Consider the following 25,714-nt stretch of genomic DNA (forward strand, 5'->3'; position numbering starts at 1 on the left):
TCACATCAGCTTACAACAATTTTACGCCCCTCAGCGTCAACGCTTCCCATTTACTTTGAATGGGTGACGTCAGGCGTTACCGAAGTGCATTGTGGATCCATCTGCGCTGCTTCAGAGGCGTTGCTCGCTGCAGAAGTTGGGACTAGCTCAACTTTTCAAGCACCGATGGAAGCGTCAGCCAATCAGATCACTGTATGCAAATACACCAGCTAGACCAGGGATGGGCAAACTTGATCCTCGAGGGCCGTGTCCCTGCAGAGTTTTGTTCCAACACTAGTCAAACACACCTGAACATGCTAATCAGTGTCTTTAAGATCACAAGAAATTTATAAGCAGGTGTGTTTGATTAGGGTTGGAGCTAAACTGTGCAGGACACCAGCCCTCCAGGACTGAGTTTGCCCACCCCTGAGCTAGACAGTGGCCTATTGCTGACTGAATTTCATTGGCTGACACTGCATTAACATTGCATCACGCGATCCTTACTCCATTTCACACAATCCTTCTTCCAGAAATTATTTAGTTCTGACCAAAAGGTAAATACTACTGTCCTACCATTCTGTTGATAACTTGTGGATGGCCATTTCCTGCACACAATGACACCTTATTGTGTGAAGCAGGAACAGTTCGGCCTTCAGATCCTCCAAAATCATGCAGTGTCCAGAAGAATATTAGAAGCATCCAACTAAATGATAAACAAAAAGGAAAGGGTAGAAAAAACAAAGGCAAAAAACAAAACCAAAGACCTGACCTTGCAAAAGACAAGGTCAAGAATATAATTAGGGCGTACTCACACTATGCTATACGAACCGTGATCAGGCCAGTTTCCCGTATGGTTTGAGAAGTGTGAGGGCTCTGAATCAGGCACATGGGCGGTTGGAAGAAGTGAGCTAGAGTGCGGTTTACTTGGGTTAGGCACCTGAGCAAAAAACTGAAGACGAGACATGATTTTCTGGAACTTCATATGCACTTATTAATCATTCTTACTGTTCAATGAACGAAAACTGTCATAGATTATTTAAGACGCAAAGCCTTTACTGCACGACAGCTGCACCTTTAGCAAACTTCATAATTCCTGCCGCACAAGGACTTTATGATTGTTTATGAGCATCAAAAATGGCTGATCTGTTTGGCAAAATATTTAACTGCGTGTCACCGCATCCCAAACAACTAAACCGAAGTAGCTAAAGAAATCTCCACTGTGCTGAGCGAAAGCACTTCTTACTAAATAGCACATCATCAATGACGCAAACATGCTCAGGCCGAAATGTAATGTGAGTGCGGGCCGTCGGGGGAGATGGGAGAGGGGACAATCGTGCTTCGGCCCGATTCAAGGCAACTGTAAATAGTGTGAGTACGGTCTTAGATACTTGTTTGCAAATCATACATTTAATTAGGGATGCAACGATTATAAATTTTGGTTGTGCGATTATAGTCTAAGAACTAATCACGGTTTCACAGTTATCACGATTATTTGCATTCATTGATTTCAAAACCCCACTAGTTTAATACTAAAATTATTTTAAGTTTGGTTTTGTAGTTCAGGCCTAAATACATATTTGTTGCTGTTTTAAAAGTTCATTTGATTGACTATATAAAAATCTGTGGATATTATTGAAGCATTTATTGGGTAAAACTGCTACTTTTTAGAAAATACTCGATTAATCTTGGCTGGCCGATGATCGCTCTCATCAGCATCATTATTTGTAACTATAAGTAGGTTTGCAAACCTGTGTACTTTGCATTGCTTTTTCCTCAAACTTCAGCCGTATGCAGTTCTCGCGGTCACAAAAGCCCCGTCATCTCAACTATGCGCGCCTGAAAACCGTAAATGTATTGCGTTGTGTGCGTATCCATTGGAAATAACGAACTTCAACTAGCTTATACCACAGTTGGCATAACTTTTTTTATTTGCTGCATTTTTGTTCCGTTCAAAAATGCGGCGTTAAGAATCCTTTACGATTAATTAACTGTGACGAATTAAATCGCGGTTAATAGTGAAACCAGTTAATCGTTGCATCCCTACATTTAATCTCATCTATATAAATACTACCACACTAAATTGGCAAAAAATACAAATAATGTTTTTAATACATTTTAGCGTTATTCAGCCATAGGCCTATCACATGTGCCAACTTTTCAAAAGTAGCCTTAAACCTTCAAACATCGATGAACTGGCACAGTGAATTAATGTTATTCCTGTTTAGAACAGACAAATAAATTGTGTATGCAATTTGGTTTTATATTTAACATGTCTGCAACACTACATTTCATGTTGAAACACCATTTACCCAGTATTCAAACCGAAAACGTCAGTAACTGAGATTATAATCACTAACCAGAGGTGATTTTCACTTAGAAACACTCAAAGCAAAAACTTGTCCACTTAGCCGAGAATAACAAAAGTTTCTAGCACCGCAGTGTCATGTTGTCACACTTTATTTACAATGTTGCTGTTTTTATTCAACAAAACTAACATAAGCCTAGGATTTATTGCAAGTTGGTGCTACTTTGGCTTATGGTGTATACAGTAAGGGACTGTATTATTATCAATATGTTACTTGTTGAGTACAAAAGTTCATAACATACAAAAACGTAACAAAATAAATCTTACCTATGAAATGTTCTTCATTTGTGCTTTGTTTTCTTGTTCAGCTCATTACTACAGCTGTCCACAGCGCTAAAGTCAAGCATCTTCACATTGGCAGACTGTCTTGACTAGTGCGTTTGAATAACATTTGTCCTGGGAGCACTGTACAAATGTGGCGGCACTAGTGTGTGAAGTGTCCAACAGTCCACAATTCATTTTACCAGTTGAATGAGTGCATCATCCGGGTAAATAAAGTGCACTTATTATTTTTAGAGTTTTCAGTTTGCACCACACTATTTACACTATTTATATTACAAAATGGCGTAGACTAGTGCATAAGGGACGCACCTCTAGTCTTTTTCCACTTCAGTAACGTTAGCATGCACACCTACTCACGATCTCTGATGTTTAGTTCACACTTCACTCTCATAATCTCAACTGTTTTTCTGATAGAATTGTCAGTTATATTTGCTAAATCTAATATTTTCTTTTAGGATCATCAAATCTCAATTGTAGCAGTAGTTCTCTCTCCCTCTCTCACAGCAGAACATTCTCGCTGTTTCTCCTGGCTCCGCCCACCTCAGCGTGGATAACTTCCTATTGGCCTAATTAGGCAGACTTTCCAATTGTTGAATTAAAAATAATTCTGACTGAAATCGAATTGTTTTTACTTCATGTATTTTCACAAAAACAACTTTAATAAAAAAAAATCTGCATAAAAATGCTCATGATTATTTTTTCAGCTTCATTATCAGCTAAGCCGAGTTACAATACAAACCCATAAAGAAACTGCGGTAAAACTCTGAATTTAATGGTAAATGACGAACTAACAAAGTTTGTAAGAAAACAAGAGTTTATTTTGCTGTTGTGTTATTTAAGCATTTAGTTGTCGTCACGTATCCCACATAGCAAAATTTCTCTGGCCCAGCTCTGACCCACACAATCAATTTTTTGCTTGGCCCACATGCTGCAGTAAATTACGGTACATGACTGAACCAAATCTGGCTTCCAGACAAGGGCCAAACACAGACCATATCTAAGCCAAGTCTCAGCCAAGTTAACAACTCATAACTGGGCCTGAACTGGGCCAGATAGGTTTGTGTGTCACAATTGCAAAGAAATTGATAAACACATGAAGCGTTGTGCTTATGGCCATGCTTTTTCTCAAAGTGACCTGATTGGTAGGATTTTTTTCTTGACTCAAAAATTATTTTAATGTATTTTAAATTTGAGTCAAGACTGGCCAAACTCACATGGCCCTCAAATCAATGTGTTAAATCTGGGCCAAATACTAAATTTTAAATCTGGCCCAAATCTTGTGTGCCACCTTAAAGACTGTGCCATCTCTGCCAAACATATTCCATGTTTGGCCTACATGTTGCATGCCAGTGCCGGATAAATGCCTGCTGTGCCAACTTTAGGCCAAATCTGGGCCAGAATTCTTTGCTACTAGGGATGGTTTTCCTTCCCTTCACTTGTATGTTCACATGCAGATCACCTTGTACACATGCCTGAAAAAAAGAGATACAGATTAACTGTAATGAATGTTAATTTGCTTGTATGTGGAAATATTTACCTGATGTAATGATATTAGTGACTAAATGTAGTCATGCTTTAGGTCTTTTGTACAGGTCAGGTTTTTTCCTTTGATGTTTTTTTTTTTTTATTGAAGACTGATTGATGGCGAGCCAACCCATTCGGACACTAGAAAAGCAACCCGAAAATTCACCCTACTAAACCATGGAGAGTATTTTGATTCCTATTTTTTTTCTTTAGATCAAGGTAAAATACTGTTTTTCCCATTTCTGGATAGAGACTGTTGTTTTTTCCCTGAGAAGAACTGATTAAAAAAAATACTAATACCAGCGCAAGGCCACTTAGAAATCAAACTATTTTCCTTTTGAAGTGTTTTAGGATCACTGAGTTTGTTGATTCTGAGTAAGTTGTTGTCTTTACATTTTTTCAGTCTATTGATGTCATTTCAATTGAACTTTATTTTGTTTTATTGTATTTAAAAAACATTGTAAGTAAAAAAAAAACATTATAAATAGGCCTATTCTAAATACCAGAATTGTTGTTTTGTGTCTTTTTTCAGCAAATGCTCCTTACCTACAGTAGTCGAATCCTAGGCTTCTGATGTCCAGATTGGTTTGATGTAACCTGTTACACTGGACACCAGCAGCGCAGAAGAGCTGAAGGCAGTCATTGGCTTCATATCACCTCACCAGTATCACAGACTGACCACCCCCATGCCACGGCACATTCTTGAAGTAATTCATGCAGAAAAATAACCCAGACCAAGGGTTTTTACATGTTCATATCTTCAGTAGTCCCATATTTCTGTGTTAAAAACGTTTTTATTGATCTTTAAAAAAAATTTATATTTAAATTGTGTGTTTTCATTAGCTGCAAGCCATGATTATTAAAAATCAAAGAAATAAACACATGAAATGTATCAGTAAGTGTGCAATAATTCTATATGAGTTTCAGTTTTTGAATTGAATGACTGAAATAAAGCAACTTTTTGATGATATTCTAATCTAATTCACTGAAATGCACCTACACCAGATACTGTAAGGTTATGAGAGGAGATACAGACAGCCAAAATACAAACAAACAAAAACCTTCATTGGTTTTAATTATTTTTGTATATTGTTGTTTGTATATTTATGTAAGGTGTGTCTAAGATGGGCTTATAAGAAACCCAACATACAGTAACTGTGTATATCAGCTTTGTGTATCAGTCAGGAATAGTCTCCAGCATTCCTGTAAGCCCTCAGAGGATATGCAGTAATGAATGGACGATGGATGATTTCTCTTTTGCCAACAGAGGGAGCCATTTGACTTGATGTGTTTTTCTATTGTTTTAAGCTGATAATGTAATGGCAGCCTTAAGAACTTTCAGGAAACATAATGTCCAGCTATTTACTGTTTAAAATCGATGAGTAACCACTAAAGTTTGTACTATATCTATTTTAAAATGTCTTGTGAGGTATTTTATTCACTGTTCAGTCATTTAATAGCCAGCATATGTCTACATTTAATTTATTATATTATTCGTTAATTTTCTTGTCGGCTTAGTCCCTTTATTAATCCAGGGTCGCCACAGCGGAATGAACCGCCAACTTATCCAGCAAGTTTTTATGCAGCGGATGCCCTTCCAGCCACAACCCATTTCTGGGAAACCACCACACACACATTCACACACACACTCATACACTACGGACAATTTAGCCTACCCAATTCACCTGTACCGCATGTCTTTGGACTGTGGGGGAAACCGGAGCACCCGGACGAAACCCACATGAAGGCAGGGAGAACATGCAAACTCCACACAGAAACGCCAACTGAGCTGATGTTCGAACCAGCGACCCAGCAACCTTCTTGCTGTGAGGCGACAACACTACCAACTGCGCCACTGCCTTGCCTTTATTATACTAAACATACAATATACACACACACACACACACACACACACACGTGTAGGTGTGAAAGCTCCCTTAATTGACTAGATCTTCATCTGTTAAACGGCTTTACATTGTGAGTAACATCTACATTGTGAGTAACATCTACATTGTAAGTAGCGCTATAGAAATAAAAATGAATTAAAATTGTGAATTGAATATTTTGGTAAAAGAAGAAACTTATCCATCAAAAAATAAATAAAAAATGGAGCACACATTTGGCCAGTTTTCTCAACGAACATGTTTTGTCCTTCCAAACTAATATTGCAATATTGACATCAGCACAAAAAACTTGAAATCAGGTTTTCGACATTATTCCGATCATCATGTTCATCGTCGTTAACGTTATGCATATTTAAATGAACATTGTTATGGATGAGGAGGCACTACACCAGCAAGGAGGTCAATTTACATCAACTAACTATGAACAGACACACGTCCTCTACACCGCAAGAGAAACGTTCACGACATAAACCTTCATCCCTTCAGTTGCATAAAGTACAAATCAACATTAAAAATAGCATTTACATTACACGGTTCTTTACTGTCTCAACGTAGGTGTTTGTCTCTACTCAACACAGTTGTACAGTTACAGCAGAATATAACCTTAATAAATTACATCATCATATACAAATATGACGGCGTGGACCCACACGCATTTATACAGGTATGGTACATAGTGATTTCATCGCAGTCAAAATCAAATTAATACAATATGGTATACCTACAGAGCATTACAGTGTTATTTTTTTTTCAAAGCGTTGTTCTTTTGTTAACCGACATTTACAAGTATAACACTACATTTGTAATTTCTATACATAAACACAACTCATACACACTGAATATAATAAAGAGGATACTCCTCGATACGATAACCTGACGTGTTCCCTTCCGTACTTCTTTTTTGTGTACGCCAAGGTATGTTTTAACAATGCGACTACTTTTTTTTTTCTTTCGGTGTCGGACAAATCACAAAGCTGCTAGGGGTCTTTCCTCTCAACGTATTGGGCCACGTCCTACATGTTGAACATTTTCACTCCCACACTGAATCTCAATGCACAACTTCACAGTCCTCAGGACAGCAATCTGGAAAAACAGGCACACAAAGAGCACTGATCGCATGTTTAAACCGGTGGGGGTTCTGTCATACAGAAGCCAGCAGTGGGAGGGAAAAAAATACAGTGGTCGCAATAAGCATTTAGACGCTTAATTTACACTTTGGATCCTGCAGGTGTGTTATCCTTTTTAAACTGTGACGCTGCATTTACACCGGATGCGGAAGAAGCGTCAAGCATGAGTGATTTACATGTTAAGTCAATGCAAAGAGGCGAATAGACATCCTGCAGCGCGCGGTGCGAATGACACGAAACGCGCGAATGAAGCGGCACGAATTGAGTGTTTTATGCGTTTGACGTGCTTAACGCAAAAATTTCGCGAAATTCAAAAATCTGAACTTCAGCGGACATTTGCGTTAACCAATCAGGAGCTTGCCTCTTGTAGGTCCGTGATTATGACGTAGCGCCTGTTGTTGGTGTCCCAGGGGAAATCCTCCTGCCTACACAGACAACTGTTCAACTAATTGGGCTCGGCTAAGTCAGAAGCACCACTAAATGCTTCTATCATGCAGGTATAGTTTCTGGAGGAGTTTATGAGCTCACAGAGCTGGCTGCACCTCTGAAATGATCTAGTGGACTCAGACACGGCTCCAAACAAATCAACGCTGTTTTTCAGCCGTCATAAAGCACATAAACACAATTACTTTCTCAGTAAAATCCATGTTAGCCATTTAGCAACGAAGCTACAGTCACCAGGCAGACAGAAGACCTGCCCATCAAGCAAATCCGCTTCTGTTCTGAAGTGAATTTAACCTATGAATGAAGCGGATCTGATGCACGAATGAAGCGGATTTTGACTCGCGAATGAAGCGAGTAAACTCAAAATGTATACGTGTCCATTTTGTCTGGTGTTGACAGCATGAGAGGCTTGAGGCTGATTTATACTACTGCATCAAGCGCAGGCGTATGCATTGGCGCAACCTTCGTGCGGTCGCATACCCCCTCGCCATGGACGACACTGACGTGCACCTCTCAAAAAAATGTAACTACACGGCGCAAAGACGCATAGCACAAGCTCCGTGATTGGTCGGCTTGGTATTGCTAACAAGTGTGGGCAGGACTGTGAGCCGCGTGAAAACCTTGGAGTGAGTATTTGCAAGTGTTGCATCCTGTAAATTTTTGTTTTGTCTTCACCTTATGATTAAAGTTGTTGCACGCTTGCTGGTTTACACTTCAAAATAGCCGAGAAAATATCGACAGAGAAACATAAAAACCTACTGCCAGCTAGCGTTTTGGAAGTGTTATCGCAGAACAACACAAACAGCGCGCAGATGTATAAATGCACGGCAACGCACAAGGCATGCTGATCAACGCGTAGGTCATGCTGATCATTGGACGAAAAAGTATAAACCAGGCTTTAAAGGGATAGTTCATCGAAAATACAAATTCACTCTCTCTCAAGTGGTTGCAAACCGTTATGAGTTTCTTTCTTCTGCTGAACACAAAGGATAATATTTTAAAATACTTGACTTCCATAGTAGGAAAAGCAAATACTGTGGAAGTCAATGGTAACAGGATTCGTTAAAATTTCAATAGAGTGTCAAATAGATGTAAGTAAATGATATAATCTGACAGGTTTGGGTGAACTATCTCTTTAAGGTCATCATAAAACAGAAAGTACGGTGGTAATTTCTTCCCTAAGAAGACATTAGAGTGATATAAATAGGGCGGGGCTTGCTTTCGTGTTTCGTTCTAGTTTGCTTTTAGTGAATTCCACATGATAGATTCCGCACCCGTGCCACTAAACACCAATCACAGAATAGATGCCGCTTTATTAAGGCTACGCTTACATGACTATAGCTACGTTTCCATTCACCTTTTAAATATGCGCATAAAAACAGTTGATGGAAACGGCAAGATGCTAATTTTAAAAATGCGCATAAAAGCATATGCACATAACTGAGTAGGATAAACTTTGTATTTTTATGCGCATAAACTACGATGGAAACTCTTTTACCTAACAAATTTAAGTATGCAAATTAAAGAAGTCGTGATTTTATATAAAGGGATCATGTGATTATAAAAATGTGTGAATGGACAAACCAGTGGAGCCGACGCATTGTAAAACATCTGAAATGTTGTTTTGTTCATTCTAAAACGCCTTAACGTTTCAGTATTAGTGTTGCTATATTATTAATTACCTCCAGAAACTTCTAACGCCACCACGCATTCATTGCGTGTCGGCATTCTGTCTTCTTAAGTGCAAGTAATTTATTAAATAAAGAAAAGATTCACGTAGCTTCTCCTACCGCAGCAAATTCAGTTTTTACTTTTTAAAAATGGCGCCAGTTAATCAGGAAGTAATGATTTTGTACTCTTTGACTTATTGGATGGAAACGCTGCTTTATTTGCATGTCTTATATGCGATATTACAGTTGTGCACATTAATTTAATTCGCATCTTTGGATGGAAACATAGCTACTGACGTCTGTTTTGAAAAGTTACGCAAAACGATGACAAATTTGTGAAAAAAGAATCCAGTGAAAACTACTTAAACTGCTGGATTATGCATGTATACCAGTAGCTGGTGCTGTGTCTTTGTGCAGGAACACTACGCGTACTGTATGTTCACTCTTTAGGTCATCCACTGTTGTTTGGGTTGTCCAGTATTTGCGCATGCCTATAGACTTAACACATATTTCACATGCGCAACACATCACAAACATCACAATAGTGGGATTGTTTTCACAAACATGCACTTTGAAACCCGTTTTCAAAAGTTTGCCTTTTCAGGCCTGAAAAGGCATCCAAAGTTTTCCTTTGTTAGTTGAAAACGCCACCATGTAAACATCCCCTTAAGTTTAGAAGGACACATGACAAAAAAAATTGTGCACAGATATGTCACATAATAAATACTGCATTATTCAGTTTAAAAATATGGAATGATTCCATAGTCTGAATACTTTTGGGACCACTGTATATACATTGCATGTTGCCTAAATAAATATTAGGCCCATGTGTGACCTTTTTAAATCAAATATTTTGACTATTTTTTCTTTGCTTGATGCGATAGCAGAGTGCGTTCATTAAAAAGGCTATGAAACTGCAGGGATTGAGTGAATCAATGCATCGGTTGCGAGTATTGATCAGTGGTGTGATGGTCCAGGTGTGATATTCACATGAGTTCTGTTCTAATGTGCTGTGCACAAGTAGCCCAAATCTTGCACAAAAACATTCATGTCCATCTGAAAAATCTCAATTTGGTATCAAGAAGTGACATGAACAGAGGCCAAACACAAAGCCTTGCTGGAGTAACAAATAACAACACATGGCTTTGACAAACTTGAGATGGCATGGCTCAACAATCAAGCAATTGAAAACCTGACACGATGTTCAGAACAGAACGCTTATATTTCTGCAGTTTATAGTGTATATATATATACTGAGAAGCCAAATAATGTTTCTTTAAAACAGCACAGATACTATCAAACTATTTAATGCACCTGGGATTCCAATGCGATACATTCTTCAACTTAAATTGAGAACATCCAAAAAATGAGTTTACTTTAGGTTTAGGTAGTTTTTAGGTTTAACATTTCTAATTTGGCGGTAATTTGACAACAACTGCATGCTAGTTTTTCAAACGTTTGTCGTTGTATAATGTGAAAGCTAAATTTTATTATATTGTTTTTGTTATCAGAATGTTTCGAAACATAGACATTGATATGTGCAAATAAGTGTAAATATTATTTTGAAATATTTCTTAGACTACAGTAATATGTTTTGAAAATAGTTGAAATGTGTAGCTTCCGTAAGGATGATTTCATGCGAATTAGCCACTAAATCAAAAAGTTACTAATTGACATGAGATAGCGTTGTACGGTCTCATAAAAGGCAACTTTCCAAAAGTTCCAAAAACGTTATTACTTTCCTTAATAATTGTTCAAATAAAATTAATTCTTTAGATATGTCGAATAATCGATAAATTATCGATTACTCAATATAAAAACAGTCGTGTTAGCAGCAACCCTAGAGTGAACATCATCTTAGTGTGGTGATTCCACCATTTTTTAATGATAGTTATCTGTTCTGAGCACAGAATGAGGTTTTCGTGTTGATGGTTTGAGTCTACTGCCCTCTCTGGTCACTGAGGGAACTGCATACAGAACAGACGGCCTGAGAAATATCGGGGACTACATGCTTCCATAGCTCATGCTGCTATGTGTAAAGACACAGACATCAAGAGGACGATACCTAATATAATAACCAGTGCAACAGGGCATGGACTGATGGAAGGAAAACCGAAGAGCCCACTGTGAGTTGCACACTGGACAAGTACCCCGTAATCACACACTGAACTTTGTCTTAAAATACAGCAAAGTGGCCATATGAACGTCTGTCGAGCTGGAACGTTACACAAATAGGAGTATTCAGTGATATAATTTCAATTAACATGTAATCCGCACGAATAATCCTATCCTGTACTTGCATAACTGATGATGGGTCATTTATTTATTCTTATCCATTGGTTTGAATGCATATAACGTTATATATTTGCAAATAGACATTAGTAGTGAGCAAGCTCTTCCCCGCCTGGCAGATAAGATCAATATATATATATACAGTGTGGTTATCTTTACTAAGATTTTTTTTTGTTTGTTTGTTTTAAATCTTAAACAAGACTGCATTGCACATCTTCAGGGAAAGTCGTTCAAATGAAGTCTCTGGCAAATTTGCCATTATATTCGATCGGACAATCAGAGCTGCCTCCAAAGGTGTGTCGTCCTCTGGTCAGGTGATCAGATTTCCTCCACGTAATTGGCCGGGTATAAGCCTGACCGCCCGCTGTCCAGGCGACCTCTGCACCAGCCCTGGTCATCTTCCTCTTCGATCTTTGTTAACTCGTCACCTGTTGGTTGAAAATCAGAGTGAAATACTCAACATTCAGCTTGCACGTCAGCAATGTAGGTGTACTATTACAATAATGGATGTTAATAAGGAGGATATGCTGACATGTACTTCCTCTTCACAAGGGAATTCAGAATCGCCAACTGAGCCGAGGCTCGAACCAAGCCCATTTGCTGCTCTTGTTGGATTTCGAGTTTGCTTTTGCTACATTGTCTAATCCAGGCATGTCCAAACTCGGTTCTGGAGGGTCGGTGTCCTGCAAAGTTTAGTTCCAACCCCAATCAGACACACCTGGGCTAGCTAATCAAGCTCTTACTTGTTTTTCTAGAAACATACTTGCAGGTGTGATGAGGCAAGTTGGAGCTAAAATCTGCAGGACACCCCTGGTCTAGTCCATATGGACATACAGTATGAGTTGATAAACTGGCTAAAAAAAGGAAATGGCCCCAGAACAACTTCTTTTCTTTGTTTGAGTTGTTTTTTTTCCACCCATCGATGTATTACCATTAGGTATGCAATGATTATAGATTTCGGTTGTACGATGATAGTCTGCGGAATACTCATGGTTTCACAGTTATCACGATTATTATGCATTCGTTAAATTAAGAACAAGACTAACTTAGAAAATCATATTAAAACTCCATATATTTTAAAGTGTTATTTATTGCTGCTCAGTAACTAATTAATGCAGCACAAAATAATACTAAAAAGCAAACAATAGTTAATTTCTCTTTGAACTTAAAAATAAGTGAAAAAAAGCTTTTGCATTTAAACATAAGTATAAATTTTACACCATAAATAAATAAATAAAAGAAGAAATAAAAAATAGTATTTGTCTAATGTTTTTTAAAAAATTGATTAGTATTTTCATACTCTATTTTTTGTCTCTATGGAGTAGAAATGTTGATATTCCATACAAAGTATAAAGCGGACCAGTCAGTTGTTGACTCGTGGTGTGCTTGCAGCATTCTTTCAACTAGGTGTGCCTGGAAAGCATGAGCACATCATGCCGCATGTGCATACTGGCCAATATGCACATGGAAGCTATGCGCCTCCATTGGAAATAATTAACTTATTTTCACCTTTATTAATAGGACAGTGGAAATATACATACAGGAAAGCAGAAATAGAAGAAAGATCGGCAAAAGACCTTAAGCCAGGAATCGAACTTGGGTCACTGCGAGCACCCCGGTGCAAATTTTTTGTCCTCCATGAGGAAAATGGCTCATAAATCACACAAAATAAAGTATTTTGAAGATGTAAAAAAAAGGTTGTTTTCTTTAAAGGTTGGGTTTAAGGGTAGTGAGACGTCTAATAGACGTCTAAACATAGTTGTCAGCTAAAAAAAGGTTAAATTTGGGCTGTCAGAGAAAATCCAATAGATGTCTAAGAATAGGCCAAAACTAGACTAGTCATCAACTAAACAGACTATAACGTCTGTCTAATCAGTCTATTTGATGACTAGTCTAATTTTGGGCTATTCTTGGATGTTTATTAGATTTTCACTGACAGCCCAAGTTTAGTCTTGTTTTAGCCAAGCTGTCTAGGTTTAGATATTATTAGATGTTAATTAAACACAAGATTGTTTGCTGGGGTGTGTCAGATTTTTTGTTTTCTCTGGTTGAAATAAGGGGTCACTAAACTTGTTCCTGTAGAATTAAGCTTCAACCCTAACAAAACACACCTGAATAAGGCCGTACTCACACTAGGTACAGTTGCCTCGAAACGGGCCAAAGCACGCTTGTCCCCCCTCTCCTCCGACGGCCCGTGCTCACACCACAAACGGGCCTCGGCACGCTTACGTTATCGCTGCTGCGCTGTTCAGTCAGAAGCGCTCTCTCACTCAGCAGCACAGTGGAGATTTCTCTAGTTATATCGTTTCAGTGGTTTGTTATGCAGTGACATGCAGTCAAATATTTCGCCACATAGTCCTTAGGGATGCGGTGACACGCAGTCAGATATTTCGCCGAACAGATCCGCCACTTTTGGCGCTCAAAAACAATCATAAAGCTCTCGTGCTGCAGGAATGAGGTCTGCTGAAGGCGCGCAGCTGTCGTGCTGTGAGGAGTTCTTGCTTTAATAAACTGCAGCAGTTTGCGTTCACTGAACAGTAAGAATTATTAATAAATCCATATGAAACAGCCCCGTAAAAGTCACGTCTCGCTTTCAGTTTCGAGCTTTGGCGCGTTTTGCACTCACAAGCGTATTGTGCCAAAGCCCAAGTGAACCGCACTCAGGCACACCTCTTCCAACCGGGCCAGGGCTGGCCAAGTGAACCGTGCTTGAGCCCGATTCAGGGCACTCACACTTCTCAAACGATCCGGGAAACGGGCCTGGGCACGGTACGGATGGCATAGTGTGAGTAGGCCCTAAGCTAATCAAGGTCTTACTAGGTATACTCGAAACCTTCAGGCAGGTGTGTTGAGGAAAGTTGAAACTAAACTCTGCAGGGACATCAGCCCTCTAGGACCGAGATTGGTGACCCCTTAAATCAGGCGTGTCCAAACTACGGCCCGCGGGCCATCTGCGGCCCGCAATCAGTTTTGTGGTGGCCCGCGAGGCTTTTTATAAATAATAACAGAATCTGGCCCGCTATACAAAAATGAACGTAATTCAATAAATAACCACCGGGTGTCGCTATTACATGCATTCAATTAAGCAGCAGTTCTTGTTATGATCTATCTATCTATCTATCTATCTATCTATCTATCTATCTATCTATCTATCTATCTATCTATCTATCTATCTATCTGTCTATCTGTCTATCTGTCTATCTGTCTGTCTGTCTGTCTGTCTGTCTACACACAGTTGAAGTCTGAATTATTAGCCCCACTTTGATTTATTTCTTCTTTTTAAATATTTCCCAAATGATGTTTAACAGAGCAAGGACATTTTTACAGTATGTCTGATAATATTTTTTCTTTTGGAGAAAGACTTTTGTTTTATTTCGACTAGAATAATAAGCGGTTTCAATTTTTTTATGAACCATTTTAAGGTCAAAATTATTAGCCCCTTAAGTCTTCAGAACAAACCATTGTTATAAAATAACTTGCCTAATTACCTTAACTTGACTAGTTAACTTTATTAACCTAGTTAAGCCTTTAAATGTCACTTTAAGCTGTATAAAAGTGTCTTAAAAATATCTAGTCAAATATTATTTACTGTCATCATGGCAAAGATAAAATAAATCAGTTATTAGAAATGAGTTACTAAAACTAATATGTTTAGAAATGTGTGGGAAAAAAAATCTTCTCTCCGTTAAACAGAAATTGGAAATCCGTTAAAAATAAATGGGGGCTAATAATTTAGGGGGGCTAATTTGGCCCGCGACAACGTTTGTTTTTTTGCATCTGGCCCTCGGCCCAAAAAGTTTGGACACCCCTGCCTTAAATGCTCTGTTTTGCACTTCATGAACAAACAACTTACTATTTTTGTGTGATATATTGTCTTTTAAGTCATGAATTAATCTTCCCAATTCTTTTTAATAACAATCCTGAGTTGCTGGTGGATATTTAATTGAAGGTTGGTCACAGCAACATAACACTGACCGCTCCTTAACATCATTTTTGCTTTTTAATTTTAGCTAACTGCACTTTACCTGCTTTGAAGCTCAGCTCGTCCTGCTCCTGTCCATCATAGTCGTACAGCGCCCGCACGCGAACACCTCCTCTGCTGGCCGTGTCTTCCTCAAAAGAGTTCGCTCCGCCGTTCGTCTCGTTCCCAGAGTATCCGGCGGGCTGCTCATCATCTGACCACTCTGTAGAGTACGCCTGGTTCTTATCATAGCTGCTCACGCTACACAAACAGAAGAAATACAACATATAGCAATTGATTCCACTGAGGTTTCTTGAAATTAGGACTGAAAGGTTAAGATCGAACATGCATAACATGTGCATGAATGATTTTTCTGGAGGTTTAAATTTATGCAATGCTACAAAGACTGCAATGATTTTAGGTTGTTTACATGCTTTAATACAGTGAATACAGTATATACGTGTATATGTTCATCTTGCTGATACTGGGTTGCCTTCAAACCGCCTCAGTTCTTAATGGCCGGAAAACACCAAGCTGACAGTCGGCTGTTGCGAAGAGTTGCATCTTGTCAGGTTAATGACGGCGGTAGTTTGCCGATTCAGCATGTAGAATCAACGTCAGCCATTGATGAAAGAGCACTCTGATTGGCTCTTCAGCTATGAATCAAAGTACGACAACAAAAACTGTGGCGAAACTAAGCAAACAATGCAGGTTATGAGGGAACACAAAGAAGCCGGCGGTCAATTCGTCATATTTCTTAAATATTTGCAAATGATAACGCTTATCAGATAATCAGACATATTAACATGAGCAAATCCCTTAGTGGTGATTGAGAACGTACTGTGTAAATGGTATGTAAACGCTGCTTTGTTTATGGTTTGCACATGTGCAGCACCAGTTCTGGTTTCCCAGAACTTTTATTCTTTGTAGAATACAGATCCTGCCCCCTGCAGGTATAGAGAGGTAAATACTCTCATACAGAAGCAGAACACACACCCTTTATTTAGTTTAGCACGGCAACAACACTGTCATTTTTCGTTACTGCTAGTTCATTGATGTCAGCTTGTTGTGTCCCGGGCTTCACAGTATATTTTAGATAAGTTGTTGGAAGCATTCCTCAGAAATGTTGTATAATGTGAATCTCCCATTCCAGTACATTCCAAAGGGGCTATAGTGGACTAAGATCTGGTGACTGTGAAGGTTATTTGAGTTTGGTGAACTCAAGATTGACGACCATGATTCTGTTCACTCCAAAGTGCCCTTCGGAGGGCAGTATGCACTGTATGGAATGCATCATATGAAGGGGAACCTGTCTATAGGAACACACTTCCTTCATAGATCTCTCTTCTGAAGAGCTGGTTATCTAAAATAAGTTGTGGTAAACAAAAGAGGCAAGCGAAATGTGCATAGGGAGGGTTCTTAACCACGAAACACCAACATGGTGTGGCTAAATATCAACTATCAATATAAATGGCCTATAAGTAAGGAAGTAAACTTCTCCCATAGCAAAATTTCTCTGGCCCAGATCTGGCCCACACCATCAGCATTTGCTCGGCCCACATGCTGCAGTGAATTACGGTACATGACTGGACCAAGTCTGGCTTCCATACAAGAGGCAAACATGAACCATATCTGTGCCAAGTCTCAGCGAAGTTAATAACCCATAACTGGGCCTGAACTGGGCCAGATATGCTAGTGTGTCACGACTGCAATGCTTTTTATAAACCCATGTAGCATTTCTCTTTATGGCTGTGCTTTTTTTTTTAAGTGACCTGATTGATAGATGGGGCAAGGGGGCGTGGCCGAGAGCCGTGGGAACGGAATGAGGCCACCGCGTAAGTGGATACACCTGCGGTGCGCACCTGCCTCGGATCCCACGGAAGGAGCTCTAGACCATAAAAGGAGGACCGATAGCAGAGGAAGCCGAGAGAGGACCGGGCCCGGACATATTTTACTTTTGCTTTCAGTTTGACGGCAGTCTCCGTGAGGAGCTGCCGTCTGTTTGTTTTGGTTTAGATGGCAGTCTCCGTGAGGAGCTGCCGTCACTGTTATTAATAAATATTTTAAAACTGCGTCAGTTCTCCGCCTCCTTCTTCCCGGCGGCCAAAGGGGCCGTGAACTTCATTACAATAGAATTTTTTCTTTACTCAAAAATAATTTAAATGTATTTTTAAAGTGGGTCAAAATAGGCCGAACTTACGTGGCCCACATTTTAACATCTGGGCCCAATACTACATTTGATATCTGGCCCAAATCTTGTGTGCCGCCTGTAAGACGGTGCCAACTCAGCCAAACCTGGGTCATGTTTGGCCTACATCCTGCATGTCAGTGCCAGACGAATGCCTGCTGTGCCAGCTTTATGCCAAACCTGGGCCAGAATTCTTTGCAATCTGAGTTTGATAGATTAATATACAGTTTCCACAGAAGAGGTTAAAGCCAAAATCTAAAGAGATCAGAAGAGAGTTCTCTGTTGAGCTTCAAAGATTTTTTTATGGAGAGTGTGAAGTGTGGAGGGGACAGAAATCAAACTCTAAAAAGAGAAAAGTTCACTGCAGATGAAAGCGAGGCGAGTGTGAAGCAGAGTCTGACCTGCCGCGGTCTCCTGGTTGACCTGCGTGTTCTGTGTTCGGGGTGGCAGGAGCGACTCCATCAGGCTTCTTCTTTTCTCTCTTGGCAACAGCATTGGTAGCCTCTGGATTATATTCCTGAGAGAACCAGGACAGAAAAACTTACTTTCACTTCATACAGTTCCTGAGAATGATGTTTTAAAATCGTTTTCTTTACTATCAGTCCGTGATAGTAAAGAAACACATTTAAATTTTACCTCATTATTTACATTCAAAAACGTCATATAATGTTGTTTACAGCAAACAGAAATATGTTCTAGAACAGAGGTGTCAAAAGGTAGGGTTGAGACAAGCCTGAAAGACTAAACTAGTTTGATAAGATGTGTTTAATTAGAGTTAGAACTAAACTGTACAGAGCTGCAGCCCTCCAGAAACTGAGTTTGACCCCTGTGTTCTAGAACTATATCCGATTAAAAAAAAAAAAATAGCATCAAAAACTTTCATTTATGCGGCTAACTTACAGTAAGGCTTTACAGATATATTTGAGGTTTTGTGACCATAGAAATCTCAAAAACACACAAGGCCTGTTTAAACCTCAGTATATATTATTGATAAAAAATGTGTACCTCAAACTGGGGCCAGTTCATATGCATGCCGGGACCGTGATTATTACTGAACCACTTGAGATCCTCTTGTGTGTTGGCGGCCAGAATGGTCCGCTCAAACTCACGGTACACTGCAGCATAGCTGTACATGAAGAGCACACACACAGAAAATACACAAACTCAACAGAACCCCTTGACGAATACACTTCATAAAACTAGACTCCAGGGAGCTCTAACCTCGAACTGAAGGATTTAAAAATGTTATTGAATTAGACATGATTAGCCACCATCCTTCAAGAACACACCAACTTTGTATTAAATAATGAGTTAAATTGTAACATCCCTACACTGTGCTTCAAAAGTATTCAGAGATATGATTGAATATTTCTGGTAATCGTGGAGCTTCTTTACAGCTACAGTTTTACAGTATTGTTATTCGTTATACTGAAACAAGAGGCCAATATATTCAAAGAAATCACCTTTTGAATGTGTGAATAAATTATGTAGATTTTGATTTAATTGATGCTTCTGTGAGTCTTGTGTATCAAATCTGATCTTTAATTTGCATTTTCTATTGCATTCAAGTCAGGTGATAGGCTGGGCCATTCCACAGCTTGATTTTCTTTCTCTGAAAGCATTTGAGAGATTCCTTGACTGTGTTTTGGATCATTGTCTTGCTGAAATATCCACTCTGGATTCATCTTCATCCTTCTGCTAATGTAGATGTTGGACTGAAGCAGCTAATATTAATTTACACTGATGAAGGGCAGTTGCTAAAGAACTACTGAGAGATTTCAGCTACTGTCTGGGCTTTCACTGCTGAACTACACCCCCTTTCTTCATGTGTTCAATACTTTTTCCTAGCGTCATTTCATTTTATTTTGCATAATTTCATTTGTAAACTGTTTTGTACTTTGCATATATGGATTTATTTGGTTGTTACCAACAACTGGTGAAAATATCAAGTCAGCAGCACCTTTTCAGCCTATGTTTTCTAATGTTCATGTGTTAAATCCTTTTTCCCCCTCACTGTATATATATTTTTGTCTTGTTTCATGTCCAAATATCAAAAAAATCTAGACAAGCAAAATATTGTACAAAATAACAAAATTAATTTGCTTACCCCATTGGCAAAAAAACTGGAAAAACTATTTTGGCACATTATTACTGAAAAAAAACTATATTTTTGCTTGTCTAGAAAATGCTTTTTGATTTAAGATTTTTTTTAGATACTTGGACTAGAAACAAGGCAAGTCAAGGCAAGTTTATTTATATACTGTAGCACATGTCATACACAATAGTAAATCAAAGTGCTTTACATAAACATAAATAAAAGAAACAAGGAAATAAATAAAAATTTGAAAGAATTAAAAATGATTAAAACTAATAAAAGCAGATTAAAAGGTGTTAGAACAGGTTATAAAAGAATGAATAGTGCATCATAATAGTGCAAGACAGGACAAAAACTTTTTTCTTTTTTTTTTTTTTTTGCTGTGTAAGATCCTGATTCCTCTGTGAATGGGAGGTTTACACTGACTTTTGGTTCTCGGTGAGGTTTAGGTGTCGTTTGATGTCCAGCAGGACCTCTTTGAGGAAGGTCAGCCGCTTGACCTCATGCTGCTGACATTGGTCAAACACCTGCTCCATGCTCTCCATGTATGGTGGTCTGCACTTGGACAGCTCGTCCAGAGACTTCTCATACTTCTCCTTCGCCTGCCAGAAACACACAATTCCATTCAAGTTTATTTGTATAGCTCTTTTCACAACAGTTATAGTGAAAAGCAGCTTTACTAAAGTGCACATTATTATAGTACAATCAAATTCAGAAAAGTAAGGTTATTTGTTACAATAACTTTAACTAATTGACTAGTAACTAATAGTTAAAGTTATTATATATAAACATAGTAACCCTGCAGTTATATAGTATATATACTGTGCTCAACATATATGAGTATATATACTCATATATACAACAGTTCTGTCTGGATCTCGAATCTGATTGGCTGATAGCCGTGATATATTTAAGTAATATCAGCATCCGTACAGCGTCTTTACCCTTTGTGTATTACTCCGCCTACATACATCAAGCAGACACTACAGTTTGACAAATATTACTGCTGTTACACATCAAAATATACTTTTGAGGCTTTTTTTAGTGGAGAATGTAGTTGTTTAGATTGCAACTATGCTGTTTATTTGCAAGAATAGTGCCTATTTAAAATATTTACAATTTCTATGAGAGCTCGTCGGCGACAGTTGACGTTTTCTATCCACAAGATGGCAACAGAACCGCATAATAAGCCCTTACGCTTAGAAGATATAACAGTCTGATTTCTAACTACAGCACATCAAATTAATATTAAACTGATAAGCACACCTGCCAACACAAGTATTCCATATTTCAGACCAGTCTCCCGCAAACATCCCATTTTTATTTCTTTCTAAAAAAAATTCACGAAATTTCACCCACCCCCCTCTTTGGTACAGTCTGTAAACTAGACACCCCCGGGTTGCCAACTTTGGTTCAGTACCCAATCGAAGCGGCCACCCAAAACCCGCTGCATCCTGTTCTCAACCTCACCCCCGAACACCCCCTCACCCCCCAGATTTCAGAGACATGCAGGCAGGTTAGATGATCTGTCTTTTTGTATGTTGCTGTATTTTTTACCGATTTGCTCGCATTTCAGGAATGTGTGTTGTGTTGGCAGATTGAAATAAGCAAAGTCTGCACGTGTTTAGCGTTTTTCCTTATAGCAAACACAACAGCAGTCTGGTAACGTTAGTGGAATTATTGTTATTTTCAGGATTAATTATTGTGAAATCCTGATTGCAACAGAGACTGTAGACTTTAACACTGTAATAAGATGTCTCTATAGATGGATGGCATTTCATGTCACGTTCAGCCTTATAATCTTAAAGAGATCACTTTAGAGTCATTCAAACACTAGCTCTAAAGTGACGTTGGTGAATTAGTAACGGCTTCTGCTGTTTTGACATCAGCTGCAGATTTGAATGAATAGCGGAAGAAAGTAGTTCCTAATAAAAAGGGGTTTTTAGACTCTCCGTGTTTTTTTTTTCTTTTTCTTATTTATATACAAGATTGTGCCATTGAACTATTGTATAAACGCAATATCACACGAATAGCAGTGCGATATGGCTGAATGTAGCCCCCCACTAGTGCTGATATAGAGCCATATCGCACTGCTACTCGTGTAATATTGCTCATATATGTACCCCCCTCATATATATACTCATATATACCCCCCCACCCCCCATCAACACACACACACACACACACACACACACACACACAAATCTCTTATTTACATAAATATATTCTAAAGAAAGCTTTACAATAGGATATTTGCGGAAGTATGCTAAAGGACTTTTAATTTGTCAGTAACCTGGGTTAAGTGCCTCATGTGAACTGTACACAGTTACAAAAGCGGCACGTTTAAGGTATGTTTTCATTAACCCCCAGGGGTCTAAGGGTGTTTTGGGGCCATGGAGAAGTTTTGACATGCACTGACATGTGCGTTGTTTGTGTTGTTTCAAGTGTGAAGAAGATTGCAGAACACAGAGTTTTGTAGTTGTGTCATGATGACCTGCAATGCTACTCAATATTAAGCCTATATAGAAATGTTTTACAACATTTGAATGTCTCGGACCACATTCACAGTCAGTAAAACACAACTCAAAGTTTAAATCTGGCCTGAAAGTCTATCAATAGAAAGGTTCTTTGTGCTGGAAAGCGAATGCAACTTTAATTAGTTTCTGTATTTTGGCCAGTTTTCCCGCACCTTCTGCACATCCTGTTTGCATTTCTCGGTCTTCTCGTGGAGTTTTTTCTGCTGGTCAGGAGTGACCGATGCATCTGCTTCACGGGATGCAGCCAGCTTCTCCTCTTTACAGGCCATGTGGTAGGTTTTCTTGGCTGTTTCCATCTGCAAACACACAGGCAGACACCAATCTCTTTAACTACATAACAGCAACAATGCAGCTCAACGGATAAACCTGGGCATTGGTTGCTGAATATAACAGAAACTGTTCTTATCATAAGATCATGCCCAGTTCTGAGGTCAGGAGACTGGTAAAATATAATCTTAATTTAAAGGAATAGGTAAATAAACAATACAAATTCTCAAATCATTTACATAAATACTTATAAAAGCTGATTTAATAAATTAAGAATACATAATAATGTCACCTTCCCCAGCAGGCATCATATGACATTGATCTTTAGTTCTATTTTGGTTGCGACATCAGGTGACCAAAATTTAACATCAATTTGCTGTCTAATACTGACGTCAGCTCACATCTAATACTGACATCAGCAGACGTTTATCTTTGGTTGGCTTTAGGCTGTGGCAACTAAAATCCAACATCATTTTATTATCATAATATGACATTCATACAACGTCAATGTCTAACATCTTTAGCCACTGATATTTGGTTGATATTAGGTTTTGGCATTAACTACAAAAAATCCATCATCATCTTAATGTCAAACATGAAGTCCATACATCTTGACGCTGATGTCTGACCTCAAACTGACGTTGGGTTCTGACGTCAACCCGATTTTCATATACAACCAAAGTTCAAAGTTAGTCTGACGTTGACGTCAATTGTACGTCTGTGTGACATGCGGATCTTTTTTTACAATTCCTTATGAATTTTTACTCATAAATTCTGACTTAACATTGCTTGATTTTGACTTTTTCTCCCCTGTAGTTAAATTCTGAACTCAGATGTAGTTTTTTGTCCTTTTAAATGACTTCTGCGGCGACGCAGTGGCACAGTAGGTAGTGCTGTCGCCTCACAGCAAGAAGGTTGCTGGTTCGATCATCGGCTCAGTTGGGGTTTCTGTGTGGAGTTTGCATGTTCTCTCTGCGTCCGCGTGGGTTTCCTCTGGGTGCTCCGGTTTCCCCCACAGTCCAAACACATGTGGTACAGCTGAATTTGGTAGGCTAAATTGTCCGTAGTGCATGAGTGTGTTTGTGAATGTAAGTTAGCGGTTCATTCTGCTGTGGCGGCCCCGGATTAATAAAGGGAATAAGCCGACAAGAAAATGAATGAATTAAATGACTTCTTTTAATTTAGGAATTAATTTTTAATTTTCTTTTAATTTTCTGTGAAGTCATTTATTGTTATTATTGTAACTTTGCAGTAGTTTATCTCCTTGTTGACATCTAAGTCGACAGGCTTTGAGGACTTTAAGATACAGAGCTCGGATTCAAAAATAAAATTTAAAGTTCTATGAAGGAAAAATTGTTTCAAATAAAATCCGTCTCACAGCAGCTGTTAGATGCAGGTAGAGTGTAGGAGCTCTAGAGGGCGCTGCTGCAGCCTCAGCTCCTCTGTGTTGCCAGATCTAGACATTATAAGCATTGCATCATTGGAACTGCTTAATCTACTGAAAGCCTTAATAGTGTCATTTGGGTGTTAATAAAGTGATAAGAGGAAGTTTGCAGTTAACAAATCCATATCCTGTTTGCAAAATGCAATATTTGAATTGACTCTGTACATTTTTCAGGGGATTGCTTTTGTTAGTTATTTTGTTAGTTATTCATTTTGCTAGTTAGTTATTTTGTTAGTTATTTGTATAGTTTTGTATTATTTCGTAGCATTCTCTGGCAATGAAATGTGAAATGGCAAAATATGTTACCCATCAGATTGTGCTACCAGTGATCACGGACAAAGTTATCACAGACGAAAGTCAATAACTGAGTGCGGGATGTGGGAGATGTATCGTGGAAGGGAGTCTCTGGGTGTTGGTGTGTATCGTGGACAAAAGTTAAGGGGGCTGATAAATAAGGGATTAAGCTAAAGGAAAATGGATGAATTTAAACTATGCCATAACCATTACTTGTGACTCTCTCACAGAATGAACATGATCAAACATGAGCTGTACTTGTACCTCTTTGAGTTTCTTAGCCCAGGGTTTCTGGGCTTTTTTGAAGCCCTCTTCAGCCTCTTTGGTTTCCTTGAATCCGCCCATCATCTGTCTGTGGTACGAGTCTTTCTGCCAGTTCTTCACCTTCTCGACGTCTTCGTTCATCAGACCGTTCTTCACCTCCTGATGAAGTTCACTCACCTTATCGGCCTCAGTCATCATGGCTATCCAGGCTCGCTCCACTGACCCATACTGAGGCCCTGCACACACACACGAGCACACACACAGACAGACGAACCAAATCAGAAATAGACAAAACAATATATTGAAGTGCTATTATACTAGCATTCTTTACATAACAGATTTGTTTAAAACTAGCCAGCTTTTTTTTATTATTTTGCTGTAAAATAGGAATAATTTTTTAATTATTTTTGTCTCTTTTTCTTTTAATCAAACAATTATTTGTATTGGTCATGTAAGGGTCATATATTAACTGAATTTCTAATGTTGTGTGTGAGTGCTGTGCATACTAATTAGCATTTTTGCAGAAGTAGATAGATGCGGGTCCAAAATTAAATTCAGCTCTGCAGAAACTTCCTGTCTGAAGAGAGGTGTTAAAACTGAACACAGAACACAGAAAGATTTATACTTTTTTTGTTGTGCAGAGAATTTGTAGAAAAAGAAGAAGTATGTCGAAGGTGCGGCCAATGGAGGACTGAACAATGACTGACAAGTGACGTTACACCAAAACTCCACCTGTTAAGATCAGTTGTGTATATATAATGGAGTCAGGAAATGTATGTTAGTTGTGAACCTTTTGAATGTAATTCTTGTGTTGCATTGGGGTAATGTAACCCAGAGCTCTGTCATCGAATTATTCATTTGTATCTAATAAATTGTGACGATTTTTGACATTGAAGAAAAACCTCTTCTAACCTTTTCTCTTGAACGCGCATGGAGTTGGCTAGAAATTGCAACAATTTACCAGCCACCACCAGCATTTAAGATGATTTTCATTAAAATGTGATGGTCCTCAGAATATTTCAAGCTAGTTATATGTCCACATTATATATCAAAATAAAGAACCAACCATCTGCTTTC

General features: G+C 38.7%; 1 protein-coding gene and 1 long non-coding RNA gene across 4 annotated transcripts in view; one reads left to right on the plus strand and one right to left on the minus strand.

Moving 5' to 3' along the window:
• Nucleotides 1-3,425: 3,425 nt before the first annotated feature.
• Nucleotides 3,426-10,413, plus strand: LOC147831201 (uncharacterized). Its single transcript, XR_015523082.1, has 2 exons — nt 3,426-7,555; nt 7,615-10,413. It is a non-coding gene; the product is annotated as an uncharacterized LOC147831201 (long non-coding RNA).
• Nucleotides 6,275-25,714, minus strand: part of pacsin1a (protein kinase C and casein kinase substrate in neurons 1a) — a 59,954-nt gene continuing 40,514 nt past the window's right edge. The window contains exons 4-10 of one of the 3 annotated variants that reach the window (XM_087305729.1): nt 24,638-24,873; nt 22,521-22,664; nt 20,258-20,433; nt 18,742-18,862; nt 18,138-18,253; nt 15,613-15,809; nt 6,275-12,015 (exon numbers count right to left, since the gene is read on the minus strand). In XM_087305729.1, coding sequence (XP_087161855.1) covers nt 11,906-12,015; nt 15,613-15,809; nt 18,138-18,253; nt 18,742-18,862; nt 20,258-20,433; nt 22,521-22,664; nt 24,638-24,873 — 1,100 coding nt within the window. In that variant the 3' untranslated portion in view covers nt 6,275-11,905. Of the gene's footprint in view, nt 14,500-15,399; nt 15,810-18,137; nt 18,254-18,741; nt 18,863-20,257; nt 20,434-22,520; nt 22,665-24,637; nt 24,874-25,714 lie in introns of all 3 variants that reach the window. The other 2 variants (NM_001328357.2, XR_015522828.1) reach the window with 2 other exon arrangements.

This window comes from Danio rerio, chromosome 23 (genome assembly GCF_052040795.2).
Source record: "Danio rerio strain M-AB ecotype USA chromosome 23, GRCz13ab, whole genome shotgun sequence".
Lineage (NCBI taxonomy): Eukaryota > Metazoa > Chordata > Actinopteri > Cypriniformes > Danionidae > Danio > Danio rerio.